General features: G+C 39.4%; 1 protein-coding gene across 1 annotated transcript in view; it reads left to right on the forward strand.

Annotated features, from left to right (window-relative positions):
* The first annotated feature begins 1,149 nt into the window (after positions 1-1,149).
* Positions 1,150-14,978, forward strand: part of MACC1 (MACC1, MET transcriptional regulator) — a 16,328-nt gene continuing 2,499 nt past the window's right edge. The window contains exons 1-4 of the mRNA XM_009282088.1: positions 1,150-1,218; positions 4,183-4,297; positions 6,580-8,618; positions 11,338-11,526. Coding sequence (XP_009280363.1) covers positions 1,150-1,218; positions 4,183-4,297; positions 6,580-8,618; positions 11,338-11,526 — 2,412 coding nt within the window. The remainder of the gene's footprint in view (positions 1,219-4,182; positions 4,298-6,579; positions 8,619-11,337; positions 11,527-14,978) is intronic.

Genomic DNA, 14,978 nt, shown 5'->3' on the forward strand with positions numbered 1-14,978 from the left:
AATTCAGTGTACTCGGTATTTGGTCAGATCAGGAACATTGTATTTAACATTCTGATGAATATACCTTGCTCCCTTTGCAGAAATAAACTTGTAAAGTAAGTCTAACAACCCAACCTATATAACTAGCAAGTCATTTTTCCCCATGACAGCTAAAAGCGAGCTTGAGGAATGAGGCACATCTCCATCACTTGCTTGTGTTTCTTGTCCTGTCTCTGCAAATGCATAAGCTTCATCCTCTGGATACAAAGGCTATGAATCACTGTGAATAATGGTATGGCTGAGTAGCACCATCTGTGTAAGGGGCATGTAGGAGTCTGTGGGGAGACACTGCCACAGGAGAGCTCTGCTCTTAACACAACCTGCTTTTGAAGAAGGCCGAACAGGGTTAAGGTTGAACGAAAGGCAAATTGCTAGTGTCTTGCTCTGGGATGTTGATACTTTAAAAACACAAAGGGATGTGTTTCCTCTCATTTTTGAGGGCAAAAGCAGTTAGGAAGTGTTTGCTTTGGGGCTTTTTTTTATTTTCTTCCTTATCACTATTTTAAGCACAGCAGGACATGTTTTCTTTGGTAGAGAGACTGGAAAGGAAAAAAAAAGTGCACTTGAATTTTAAAAGACCTGGAAGAGATTTCTAGAGGCATCACATGCAGCAAAAATACCATTTGCAGCAAATCTGTCTCCTGACTTCTGTGAAACTGAACTTTCTACCTGAGGTTTTCTTCTTCATCCTAATGTGTTTTTTTTGCTCTGTAATAGTGCTGCAACGTGCCTGCCAGCAGCACTCCGGGTCCTGAGTCCCCTGCCCTTATGGGTCAAGCAATGCACTCCAGGCTTGAACAGCAGAGTGCCCCTGGCAAACTGTTTCTTGCCCTCATACAGAAAAATGCCACATCTCTCAGCAGTCACTCAGGTTCACTCACTGGTCACCTCCGTAGCTCTTCACTTCTTCATTCCCTGCTCACTTCACACTGTGAGCTGACATACCATCAGTCAAACAATTCTTTGCACCATTAAGCACTTGTCAGTTTACATCTTTCTTACTCAGTAGCTACAGCAAATGAAAAGCTTAGCTTCTGATTCTTCCTATACAAAATTCCCTCTTTTTGCAGCAAAAGGGTATCATACTTTTCCCTTTCGCCACTGATCACCATGGCTTTATATCCCACATGCATTGATCCCTCTTCTCTTGTGGATGATCGTTCTTCCGGATGTGTCCAGGTAAGTTCCTAATGAATAGGTTTGTCCTATCAAAAGTTTCATGCGGGATGCTATGTTATCACAGAATGCACCATGGAAAAGGGGGAGCACTGGGTTTTCTTATTCTCCTAGTCTCATACAAAGGCACTGGGGATTTATGCATTCCCAGCACTAAGGCTGGAACACAGGAGAGATGGGACCCAACCCTGGCGTCAGCTTGTGTAACTCTGTTCAGGAGGCACATTGCCCGGTGCCCGATGGCATGTGTACAGCTTGTCCCCTCATTTCCCACATCCCTTGACACGCTGACCAAACGTGGTCATCTTTTGCCCAGGAATGTTTATATCCTCCCGCCTTCTCTCATCCTCTTCTTAGCTGGCCTGAAGACATGCCTAAATCACAAGGGCTCTCTCATCATGCTCTAATACTAAGGAATGCTTTTGGAGGCGGGGGTGGGCCATGACTTATTTTTGAAAGTGGTTTTCCTTTTCAGTATCCGCCTTTTCTGTCTTTGTGCCAGGCTAGCGGTGAAGGTTTTAAGGAGTTCCCAGAAGGAACTTTTAGGAAATGGCTTATTCTATTTGCAGAAATTCTTAGCATTTATAAAACCTCTATATGCAACCTTGTTGTCATGCCTCTGTCAGTATACTCCCACTGTGTAAAGAGATTGTTTTTCTTTCTCTTTCTCTCTCCCTCCCCCTTCCCCATGGGTTTCCTATTTTAGCCCCTATGCATCTACTTGCACTCTTGTGCTCTTTCCTCATCCTTACGTACTGCTTCCCACTTTATACAGCTACTGAAATGACTGTGGGAGTTTTAACTATTTAAAGAACTGTTCTTAGATTCATATGTCAATTGATCAATAAGTCATCAGTCAGAGATTAGTGCTGGCAACAAATACACTGGTATTGTAAAAAGTAGACTTTCTTTTTGTACATTTATTGGGATTTTAGACTATGGATACCTTACACTGGTGTGATTAAACCTCTCCAGTCCCTGAAGTAGAAGCCCGAGACAAAAATCTTGCATGTTTATACAATGTGTTCAGATTTTCAACATTTTGAGATGCAGCAGCAAAGCAAAATTTATTTCCTTTGAAGGAATCCGTACACTTTATCGAAGATACTGTCTCTTATCAGAGACAGAAAGAACAGTGATATTTTTATACAGGTGTGGGATGTCAGATCTTGGAATTATGGTGTTGGGATTAAGGAGGCATTTTAGTTTCCAATTTGGTTCTGGTGGGGTATTAATAGCAGAAGCCACAAAGTATTAGTCTTGGAGGCTAGCTTTCACTACTATCTGAAATCAGGACTTCTAAGGCCAACATCTGAGATTTCTGGTAACAAAGGAACCTGAAAATCCATACAGTCCCGTGATAGCAGAGCGGCTGGGTGACAGTCAGGCTTAGCCTGACCTCAGCCTTGCGTCCTGCCTGAGTGCAAATCAGCACCTGAACAGATTGCCAGTAGCTGAAGGTAGCTCTTGTGGGAAGAACAAAAAGTACTAATTTACATTTGCAGTGGAAAAAAAAGATGTCTTAAACCATGGCATTGTGCAATGGAAACAGACAGCCAGCTTCCAGTTTCTATTCAGTAATGCTTTGATATAAGGTATGCTTCCTTTTTCCCATAACTCACCTACTAGAACTGTAACTGAAAATTCCTTTTTCTTACAGCCACAGTAAAACCAGGCCCAATGCATCTTTTTTTTCCATTTTAAACATGAAGAATGAGATCTGCTTAGGCTGCAGTTGCCACTGCAGAAGTAACAGGCTGCGGTATTTCAGACTCCTGAACAAAGCTGACTATTGTACTCTGTGGATGGACCAAAAAAACCTTCTGTCTTTTTTACCTTTTCTCTCCCCACCCTCCCCTTGTTTTTTTTTTTTTTTGTTTTTTGTTTTCTTTTCTTTTTAACCATATGTCTTAATGTATCTATTGCCCATCAGCATTATATTTATACCCCACTACGTATAGGATCGGTGAGTGGGTTCTGGGAAAGTCACTACATTATCTCTTGGTTTACAGCACTAATTTAATGAGCACTCCTGCACAAAAAGGTCTAGAAGATTGTATTTCCTCCAGTTTCTGTTTCAGGGACACAGTAACTTCGGCACATAGGGCACCCAACACTCCTTTGAAGTCCTGCAACTCCTCTTTCTGGGCAGCTGAAAATAGCATTAAGCAGTGGTACCTTGAGAGGTTCATTCTCCTGTTGCTTGCCTCGGAGCGATGCCCTTCCTGCCCTGCCCTTGTGATAGGTTTGCTGTTGACTCTCTTTCAACCACAGCATCTGGTTTATAGCTCTTGTGTGGCCCACTCCATGTGCAAACTGTGTCAAAACCAAGCAGAAGTTCTTGTAGCCAGAACAAGGAACAGGAGAGACCTGACCGTCCTCTCTTGGGCTGTGCTGTGCTGGCACGGGCCCTGCAGAAGGGTACTTTAAGTCATTCTTGTACAGAATAAAAGGAAAATCTGACCTGATGTTCACTCAGGGAAGAGCATAGGAAGAATAATAAAGCAGAAAGGGTTGGAAATATTTTATATTAGTCAGCAAAGGAAGGAACAGATATAGCTCCTCCTCTTTAATGATTCTAGTCAAACTTATATGAACACAGGAATTGGGATTATTTTTTTAAGAAAGTTTTTGTTCAAGACCTTCTGAACAGAAGTTTTTGTACAATTGGCTTAATTCTAATTTCAAGACATTCAATTATGTGAATTGTTGGACTTCACTGTGGACTGGGGTACTGTATTGTACTGCAGCTGTAGCATCTGGTGTTTTTGCTACAAATTAGATAGTAAGACTCACTCAGGATTGTGATGCTCTTGGGCAGACTCCATAAATTTACTCATAAACCACAACTTCACTTTTTTTTCATTTGTGTCACAGCACAGGATCAAAGCTCCATTATTCTTCAACAGTTTCCCCTTTTTCAAATTGCATACTTGCTGATGTTTTATATGTTTAACTGTTTCCTAGGAGGAGATCACTTCCAGTAGTGGAACAGATTCCCTAACCAGTGGAGAGATTCCACGGAGCAGGTCAGAGGGGACTTTGATTGATGTGGATGACCGGACACCTTCAGCCAGCTACAGTAAGTCTCTTCTGATATTTTCTGTACTAAGGGTCTCCACCTAAAGTCTGTATTATTTCTGCAAAACTCTCAATATTGTTAAGAGCTATAGCTACTCCGTAAACCCCTGTACATGTTGGGTTGTTGTTTTTTTTTTTTTAATTTGTGGGGGTTTTATATTGTGTTTTGCACTACTCAGGCCATTGTAGATGTCCCTGGAGTCAGAACACAAGGTGTTGTCACAAGGTCCCCTAGGAGAAACTTACTGGCATATAAGAGAAGTCCTCTGTCCCCTGCCATAGCAAACATGGGTCAAGTAGGTTGGGAGGAAAAGCTGGAATCATTAACCTTACACGAATAAATGCTATTTAGGGTATGTTTACTGGGGGTTGAGACGGGGAAGAGAAGAGGGAGTTCTTAGCCAAACTACATTAATTAAGCTTTTTAAGAACCAGGAAGGCAAGGTAATTTTGGAGTTAGTCCAGTTTAAAAACTGTAGTGTCAGCAAAGTTGATTTAATCTCATTGCTTTTTTAACCCAAAAGTTAAGAAAATATTCCCCTCCACAAGGTAGGCATTCTCTTAGCTTTTTCCCCAGTAGCAGGTGTGAGTAATGGCGAGCCTGGCACTTGTGTGAGCAGGAATTATTTCCTTGCTGACCTCCTGCACCCCAGTAATCTGTGATGTTACTTCGGCATGAGAAAGCATCCAGCCCAATGACTCAGGCTCTGCCAGAGTGCTCTGCTCAGACTTTTCCTGTAGAAACATGCCCTTTAGGATGGGGAAATAAACAAACAAAACCCCTAACGTTTCTTTTGGGATTAATGAATTTATTTTTAATAGAGAATAATGATCTGACTGCAATAGCACCACAGCACAAGGAAAGCTTTTGGCCTGCGGGCAGAAACAAAAGGACTTTTCAGCTGGTGCTTGAGCAGCACAGCCCCGTCTGGTGGCCCTGGCCAAGGCTGGGTGGCCGAGGGGGAAGAGGCTGCCCCTGGGCTCACTCCCCCTGGCAGCTCACCTGGAAGGCTCTTGTCAAGACAATGCTAGAGCTTTGCAGATGGGCAGCTGGGAAGCAGGTAAATTCCACTTTGGGTCTTCCAAATTGGGATTTTTCTGGAACTGTGGAAAAAATTCATGGTTTTGGCTTTTTGTCACAATTCATGACAAATTAAACAAAAAGTACTAAGATTTCAATTTTCTTTTTTTTTCTTTTTGTTGCTGAAGGCACTGTCATTCTTGCAATTGAGCAATAATTAGTAACTTTGGAGATGGAAGGTACTATGGAAAGTGTAATAATGAAGGATATAGATATGCTGAAAGAATAGAAATGCTGAATTTTCCATCTAAAATTAAAATTCTTTACAAGGATGTACAAAAAGGGGATGGTATAAGTTCTGCATATAGAAAAATAATAGCAAACTGAAGTAATAGAAACCCTTAGCACAAAAAGTTGCAGATACTCTATTTGTTGCAAGAAGTGTGAGTCTTAATCAACCTATAAACCAGCTTCTGTGAACAGTTATTAATATAAAATATAAGTACATCTTGTTTTCAGAACAAATAGACTTTACTGTTAATAATGAGTATTTTTATTAGAAAGCATATTGAAATATCACTTATACAACCCTATTTGTCTATTTAAATGCAATCTCAGAAAAATTAGTAGCCGCAAAAATATTTCTCTCCAAATTTCAAATTGTGCAAGACCTCATAAATTATACCAATGAATTTTTTTAATGGAAAGCTAGTATAACAAATTCCACACACACTGAGATAAATTGTAAGAAAGAGTGCTGTTATTAAGTAAATGCAGTGCACTAGTATGAAAAGGAATCCTGAATAATACATTTATCTGTACTGTCTACAGTGTTTGAAAAATGAAACAATAGTTGTTTATTCTTTACAAAGAGTTAGACACAAAGGAAAGAAATCCATGACATTTTGTAAGAGGCCAAAGATTACTGGAATATAAGGGTTTACACCTTGTGGGACCTTAGCATACTAGATGCCAATTAGGAGTCATAGGAGTTGATAACCATCAGCACCTTGCAGAAGATGCTTTACATCCTTCAGCACTAATTTGTTAGCACTCTTTCTCTTAACAGATTCTTAATGCTACTTAGAAATCAATATTGATACTCTTTAAAAACCTTAAGGAGAAAGATATAAATGATCTATATGTATTTTAGGAGAATAAATTTAGTCACCTGTTAGCTTAACAGACTATTAGTTGGAAATGAATGGAATGTCTCAAGTCTCTGTGCTTTAGGAAATGCTTCTGTTTTTTCTTTTAAACAGGTGTCAATGAAAGTAAATTGGATTTGGATATTGACTGGCCTGGTGTATTCAAACATGCCCACGCTGTTTCCAAGACTAATCCTTTCTGGAATGAACTGTCAGCCTCCAACCCTTTCGTACATGACATAGCTGCTTCAAATAGAAATAAAAATAATAAATACCTTTCGATCTTAAAAGAAAAACCCTATTTGTTCTCTAAAGTTTCTAGCAACAGGGATTCTTTGGCTTCCTCAGGTGATGAGCTAGATATTGACTGTCTTCTAAGAAAGACTTCAGCAAGAAGATCTGGACGATCCAAGAGTGTCTCTGACTTTCTGGATATTGTTGATAACCAAAGATTTAATCCTCACAAGACAACACCTCAAAAAACTATACCTTCAGATGTGACATGGCTTCAAAATGACCGTGAAGCCTACAAGATGGCTTGGTTGAGTCACCGACAACTCACCCGATCTTGCCTAGATTTAGAAGCCATGAGCCATAGTCCTGGATGGGCACAAACGCAAGCTACAGACATTCATGTAGTTTGTAAACTGAATCATGAAGGAGGTTCAGTACAGCTACCTGACTCGGATATCAACATTCATGTCCCTGTGGGTCATGTATTACCTGGGGAATTCCAAGAAGTTGGTTTAAAGGCTATCCTTAACCCTCCATCGTCGTTTAACAATGAGCTGTCTATCACCGTAAGTCCTCTGATAGAACTTACGCTGAGCAACCTCAACACGAGGGAAGCCATTTTCCTAGAGGTGAAAGTTGCGGCTAAAGTGAAGAATGATCCACTCAGCCAAGTTATGAGTGATATTGTGTGTTTTTATAGCCTCGATAAAGAAGGGCCTTTTAAGAAGCTAGAGAATTGCTACACTTATCAAGATACAATACAAGTGAAGCTAAGGGACCTAAGTCACGTGATGTATGCAGTGATTGCCGTACAAGCAAACAAAATCCAGCCTCCAGCAACTAATGTCTGGGACTATGTTCAAAGAACAATCTCAGTTGGAATTTATGGTCCCAAATATATTCATCCAACTTTTACAGCAGTTTTTACAGTTTTTGGTCATAACTACATTCCAGGAAAACTCACAATTTGTGATATTAGAAAGGGGGGGAAAAATATGCCTCCTGTTGTGTTTCAGCTGTGGGGAAAACATACATTTCTGCTTGAAAAGCCACAAGATCTAAACATTTCTTTGGTATCCTGTGATCCAGATTTTGAAGTGAAGATGGAAGACCAAAGCAAAAATATTAAAGAGGAGGAGCTGAAAACTGGTGAAATGGTCCGCCAACAATTCCTGTTTTCCATGCTTGGATGTCGGGAGATGCATTTCTTTGTTTTCCTCGTTCAGATTAAAGTCTTAAAAAGTAGCCAAGTAACGCAGTTCCATGTTACAACTCCTGATCCAGCTCCAAAATTAAGTGGAATTATCAATAGGCCAAAGCGCTTACAAAACCGCAAAGAAATCAAGTCTGCACCTTTGCTTTTAATACCAACAGTTAAATATCCAAAGTTTCAAGATAAAACTTTGAGTGTTAATACTTATGGAGTGGCTTTGAAAACTGTGTTGCGTCAAAATAAGATTGACTATTTGCTAGAATATTTTAAAGGGGACACAATAGCAATTCTTGGTGAAGATAAAGTAAAAGCCATTGGACAAACTAAAATAAAAGAGTGGTATGTAGGAGTTCTCAGAAAAAAGATTGGTCTTGTACATTGCAAAAATGTAAAAGTGATTTCCAAAGAACAAGCTATGGACACTGCTGATAGTGAGCTAACAACCAGGAATCTTGTTGAACAAATTGCATTGCCATTCAAAAAACTGACTTACATCTACTCAGTAGTTCTGTCGACAGTATCAGAGAGTGTTTATGACTGGAGAGCTTTGGCTGAGGTACTAGGATATTCACACATGTCTTTGGATGACTTTAATGAGGCACACGCTGATAAAGAATCAGAGAGAGTTGCGCATGTTGTGAAGAGGATGAAGGAAGACTGCCATGCTAACAAAAAAAAAAGACTATTTCTTTATGAGCTCATTGTTGTAAGTATTGCATGAACTAACTTGGTTATTGGGAATGGATTGCCAAGAAACTACTCGGTAGTAATGTGTGAACAAGAAAACATGGTCTTGCACCCTTGTGGGAATCTTTACAAACCTGAACTCATTACTAAAACTTGTAGACACCTATAGATGGAAAATACATCCAGCCTTTCATGAAGAATAATACTTCGATGAATTCATTCTAAACAGTGTTCTGTAAATGTTTCAGGAACCTTGCTCATTTAGTTGGTTGACTGAGTTGATTTTTTTTTTGTTTTTAAATGGCCATGATTGAAATAATTTTGTCTTTTGTCATGGAAGTCATCAAGGTAAATTGCTTCCCTGAGCAATTCACATTCCCATTGTGAAGTATTTAGTAACCTTATAGTGTAGAAACTCCATTATTTATATATTTTGTGTACCCTAAGGTGCATGTCTAAGTTTGCTTCATACTTTTAAAGCGAGGAAATCCCAATACACATGTTGAAGACAAGTTTTTCTATCCACACATGACAACTTTATAGTCAATGTTGTAGTGACCTAAGGACAATATTGCAAGTATTTCAGCACATATTTTCATGGTCCTCATTTGTAAGCCACTGGACAACTTCTATGTGATTCAATACTGCTACATGTGAATCAAAAGTGGTTTTATTCTAAATGCTTCCAGGTAATAGGTTGCATTGTTAACCATCTTAGTTTACTTACAGATCTGTGCACAAATTAATTTGGAATTAATGGTTACTCAATACTGTCCTTGGCTCTGACTGAAAAGTCTACCAGCCTATTTCGGGACAGAAGAGAATTAAATTCCTCATATGAAAATAAAGTATTATAAAAATGGGTGTTTAAAAAGTCACATTGTAGCCTTTCATCTAAAACCTTTTGACTATCCTGAATTGCAAACCTTAACAGGGTTTACTTCTCATAACTACTCTACCCTTTGAAGTGCTGACAGCAATTTCAGCAGGATTCAGAAAATTTTGGTAGCAGTGGCCACTTACAGTTCTTAAGACTGCATTGAACTGTGTGGAATAAAACTGAGCAAGTATGAAGTACAGTTTAGTCTGCCGTGTCTCTGTACAAAAAGGGGGGGGGGGGGGGTTAAGGGGGGGGAGTTAAAGGTGAAAATGATCCAAACTTTTAATTGAATACAGTGAAACAAAGAGTTCGTTACAGAACAGGCAGAAGGTGGGGCATAATTAGATTAACAAGATGTCCCATTTTGTTGAGATGTATATGATTTTGAGCTATGAAGTGCCAATGCAGGTCCCTGTCTTTGTAAAGCTAGACTTAAAGCTAGATATCATCCATGGCACTTTTGGGTAGAACTTACTCGTTATTTCTTTCAATTAATCTCCTATTTTTATGTTTAATAGGGTTCTTGATTATCAGAGCAAAGGCAAACTGAACAACTTTATCTCCACTTTGCCAAAGTATAGGGGGATTTGGTACTGTACACTATAGTCTGCTTCTCACTACTGTGACTTCAGTATTTCCTTCTATAGAGGCACTAGTATGAAAGAGTTTGGGATCTGTGTTGAGTATTTTCTGGTTAGTTACATTAGACAAATATTTTGCCTACCAAGAGTTCTACTGTTTGCAATGAGGATTTTAATGGAAAAATGTTTTACAATTAAGTCACACAAATGTCTGATTTCTGCAGAAGTGCTTGATATTTTATTGAAAATCAGTATCTAAAAACCAAGGAAAACTTCTGGATTTTGTTCTTGATCTTTCACTGAAAAAGTGAACATTTTCAGTGGAACATTTTTGCTGAGGAGAAGAAAAAACAACACCTCTTTTTGTCATTAGCTGTTATCCAAACTAATAAAGAAAGGAGAATGCAACATATCTGCATTTCAGGGTTTCACTCCTGAAACCATTTTAATTTGCTTGTTATTAAAAGCTCATTTGGCACGGGGGAGGGAAGAGTTTTATGCTTGCATTTCTGCTTAATGGTCAGCAAATTATCAGTTCTGTGGAATTATCAGTTCTGTGGGAGGAGTAAATCAAAAGGTGCTGTCAGTGGAACTTTTGCTGAGGAGAAGAAAAAACAACACCTTTTTTTCTCATTAGCTGTTATCCAAACAAATAAAGAAAGGAGAATGCAACATATCTGCATTTCAGGGTTTCACTCCTGAAACCATTTTAATTTGCTTGTTATTAAAAGCTCATTTGGCACGGGGGAGGGAAGAGTTTTATGCTTGCATTTCTGCTTAATGGTCAGCAAATTATCAGTTCTGTGGAATTATCAGTTCTGTGGGAGGAGTAAATCAAAAGGTGCTGGCTAATGTAATCAATGATTTTCCGGAAAAGCAGTAGACGAGGGACCACCCCTTAGTATAATAGTGCTCTAACTTCATTTTTAAGCTTCATGTCATACTTTTAAGAAGCTAAATTTGATGTCCCAAATATTTTTGTTGGTGAAGCACATTTTTCCTTCAGGATCTGTAAGCTTGGCAGGATCCATGTGACACTGGAACGCTGAAGCAGCTGAATGCCAGCTTAATTTTTTCTTAAGCTCGTGGGCAGTTTTCCTATGAAACTGTTGGCAACACCTTTTTGTAGGAAAAAACGTTACGTATTTATAAGAACACAAAATAAAGAAAAAGCCTTCCTGTCTGCTTAGAAATGCAGAATAATGCTATAAAAACAAATGATAATGTTCTGTTTGTAATTATTGGTGAAGGAACACTAATGAAAATGATTGTTGCAGGCACTTTTAAAAATAGATTGCCAGGGATTAGTGGCACGTCTTACCCAGGACACCATCATTTTGACTTCAGCTGTCAAGCTTGGCAAATACTGGCGTGAGCTTGCGGAGAAGCTGGCCCGACTCACAAAGCAGCAAATCGAGGCTTACGAAGTACCCCACCAAGGGAAAAATGGCGCCGTAGCTCTGGAGGTAAGGCTCTGGTGAAACGGTGTGTGCACACTTGCTCCTCTGCACAAACACAGCCAGGGACGCTTCTTCTTCCTTGCTTTGTGCACTTCTTTCCTTTTGCAGTTTGGCCTCCTTATTTAATTTGTAAGCCCTTCAATGTGAGGAATTCTCACCAACTTTTGCTTGCAATTATCTAGATATTCCTTTGAGGCCAGTGTTATTGTTCAGTGTTATTGTGCCAGATTAATTTGCTGTGGAGGTCCTGGTCTCTGTCTTGAGCTTCAGCTCTTTACTCCCACCCCAAGGGCCACTTTCAGTCCCTTCTTATTGTCCTGTCCACTTGTTAATCTTAATCGCTCCTCTGCTGTCATTTCAGACACAGTGAGGAAGACCATCCAGTCCTTGCAGGAGCCACTTCAAATCACCCTCAGTACAGCTTTTGCTCTTTCCACTGAAAGGAAGCTTACCTTCACTATTAACACTTTTCTGCACCTGTGTAATATTTGTCATCATTTAGCTTAAGTAGCATGACAAGAGGTTAGAAGCTCTGACACCAGTTCCACTTCTGTCCTATTATATGAACATGGCAAATCCATGTTTTAATTTCATAGTTTGTCAGGTAGGTCATGCTATTTATTTTCCTTTGTAAAGCACTCTACTTATACAGAAGAATGAGTTCTAAATAAAAGTCAAGTTGTCCTCTCAGATGTATTTTATTGCATACACATCTAAGGAGCAATTTAGGTGCCTAATTATATCTCTAGTGCCATTTGAGGTGCCCAGAGGTACCCATGGCATCCATGCAATGTCAGATATGTCACAAGACTGAGGGTGGGCCCTCGTCCATGCCTCTGAGCTGAGGGCCATCCTGTGCTCCTGGCACACTTTTACTAGGCAGCCAAGTTGCTTCCTGCATTTCTCTACTCTTACTTTAACACTGAAGCATGCAGTAGATCCACTGTTTCCCACAGAGTTGTGTGCCAATGACTTCTAGGTCCCAGACTGGGTTTTACCCTGAACATCCTCTTTTATAAGTGTTGCTGAATGATGCTCAAGCTGACCTTGCTGCCTTGAGCGCTTACATTCAGGCTCGACTCTCCTTCTGCCTGTACTATCATCCCCTGATTATTGCAGGTAGTGCACATGATCTAGCCTAAATCCCTTCTCTCTCACCTCTCAGTACCAAAGGAATCACTATTTCCCATTCACAGGTTCACAACTACTCAAGATAATTTTTTCTTCCTTTTTCTTTCCCTGTAGCTGATTCTTCCAGTTCTCTGCCAAACATATCCTCCTTTCCACAGTCTGAATCCAGCGAACCTTTCATCTCAGTTTTATCTGCCTGGCGATAGCTATCAAGAGATTTCTGCTCTAATTGTGAACCACCCCCTCTTATTCCCTTTGAATGCTCCACCCTCCCTCCACAATCAATATCTGGCCAAAATTCCATACATTTACTTACAAGGTTCTGCACTTTTCTGCAAAATTATCTCTATCACTGCTGTTTGCAAACACTGCCTCCTCCTCTGATCTTGCTTTTCTCTTTGAGCTATTTTGTGGTTTTGTTTTTTTTTTTTTTAGTTGTTCTGGGTACATTACTTGTGCCTGGATGCACCTTCCTCCTTAAATTTTTTTCTCATAAAACTCTCAGCTCTACCAATCCCTAGTCTACAACTCTCTTTCAGTGAAAAATATCATCCTGTTATTGGCTCTGTTTTTCCACTAGCTTATTCTAAAATACTGAAATCAAACAGAATGTGTATGCATGTCGTTTCCATTATGGGTTTTTTTTTTTACAGTTATGCAGTGCCTTGTCTAACTTCCTAGATTTTGTTTTACTTACTAAGCTTTCTGTGTTTTTCTGACAAAATCCCAGCTTTCTACAGAAGGAATTATAGACCTAAACAATATGCGACTCAGAACTAAAACAACCTTAAAACTCTTTCTCCAGCACCGTACCTATTTATTTTTATATATTAAAAATATATATAAATATATATTAAAATATATATTTACTTTGTTTTAAATGAGTGTCTATGCCCATGAAGCCCAGCTTCTGCCTCATACACCCTATTCTTTTATTTTCAAGACTTTTAAACATTATTTTTATGATAAACCACCTACAAGATTCTCTGCCTTTCAGTGACAGTGTCTGCTGCCAGAAGATAGTACAGTCAAATTCATCATAAAAAAGCCAATAATAGAGTATGTTCTATTCTTTAAGAGAACATTCAACAAGCGATCAAAGATCAGAATTTTGCTTTTTTTTTAATGTCGTTTCTCACGGCTTAGGGTGGGCCCACGGGGAATTTATTGGTTTCGTGTGAGCTTCATAATAGTGCTTGTCCACACAGCTGTGAGTTCAAAGCACACCAGGTTTCTAGCACCAGTATCTCATGTGAACACTCGGCATCCTCACTGTCCTGTGAATCTAACCTTAAATTTCAGTACTTTCTACTGAATTTCAGTGCTTTCTTCTGACCTCTGAATTTCTCAGTGCTCTGGTGAATTGAACCTCTAGATACAGAAAGCAATATTCTGTTTATAAAGTTTTGTGTATGTTGTTCAGCAGGGATGCAAAACAAATGTAGCTAATGCAGTGTAAATTCATACCTGCCTGGAGATGCCCCCAGCATTGTTACAAGTTTAGCATTAGTCTGACTGATTTCAGAATGATTGCTGATCATCACATTTACTTAGCAGGTATAAAAGAACCCTGATTAAAACCATCTTACCCCAGCCTGGAGTTTTCTGATGGAAAAACTTTTTCATTGATAGCAGTTGTTGGTGTGAAAACAGGAAAGATGGGGGAGTAATAAGTTTTGACTAATTATTGAGGATTATCTGAAAACATGAACCAATTCGTTACCCATCAAGGACTGTTCTACCATCAAGAGGATTGATTGGTTGAAAAATGTTTCTGCTTTTAAACTTAATATTTTTCTTAGTGGGAGAAATCTTCTCCCAGATGATCACAGAGGCAACCTGAGGTACATGCAATTGGTGCCTAGATTTTGAAGTGCTTTTCATCAGTAAATTCCAAATCACTTTACGGAGGATGTAGGTATCATTATTACCTACTCAGCAGAGGCAGTGGGAGCAGAGGGAAAACTCACGCACGCAGCTGAGATGAGACTTGCCCAGCATGCTGCAGTGATTTAATATTTTGCCTGAAAATCTGCTTTGATATAATTCAGGAATGTCAAATGCAATTCAGTTCAGCCATTGCATTAAAGTATGTGGATGCGGAGAAGGACCTGCCTTAGAAGCCTGGTTTGCAGTGTTAGTTCAGTGTGGTGAGCGTGTAGATTACTGCTGAGTTAATCATGCATCACTGATGACCAGTTTATAAAGCTTTTGATTTTCTCCCCCCCCCCCCTTTTTTTTTTTTTCTTTCTTTTTTCTGTATATGTTCACTTTTCTAATACAGAATCATGGGTTTTTGCATGGGAATTGAGCTGGCTGGGAATGTC

Source organism: Aptenodytes forsteri, unplaced genomic scaffold (genome assembly GCF_000699145.1).
Source record: "Aptenodytes forsteri isolate BGI_AS27 unplaced genomic scaffold, ASM69914v1 Scaffold164, whole genome shotgun sequence".
NCBI classification, from domain to species: Eukaryota; Metazoa; Chordata; class Aves; order Sphenisciformes; family Spheniscidae; genus Aptenodytes; species Aptenodytes forsteri.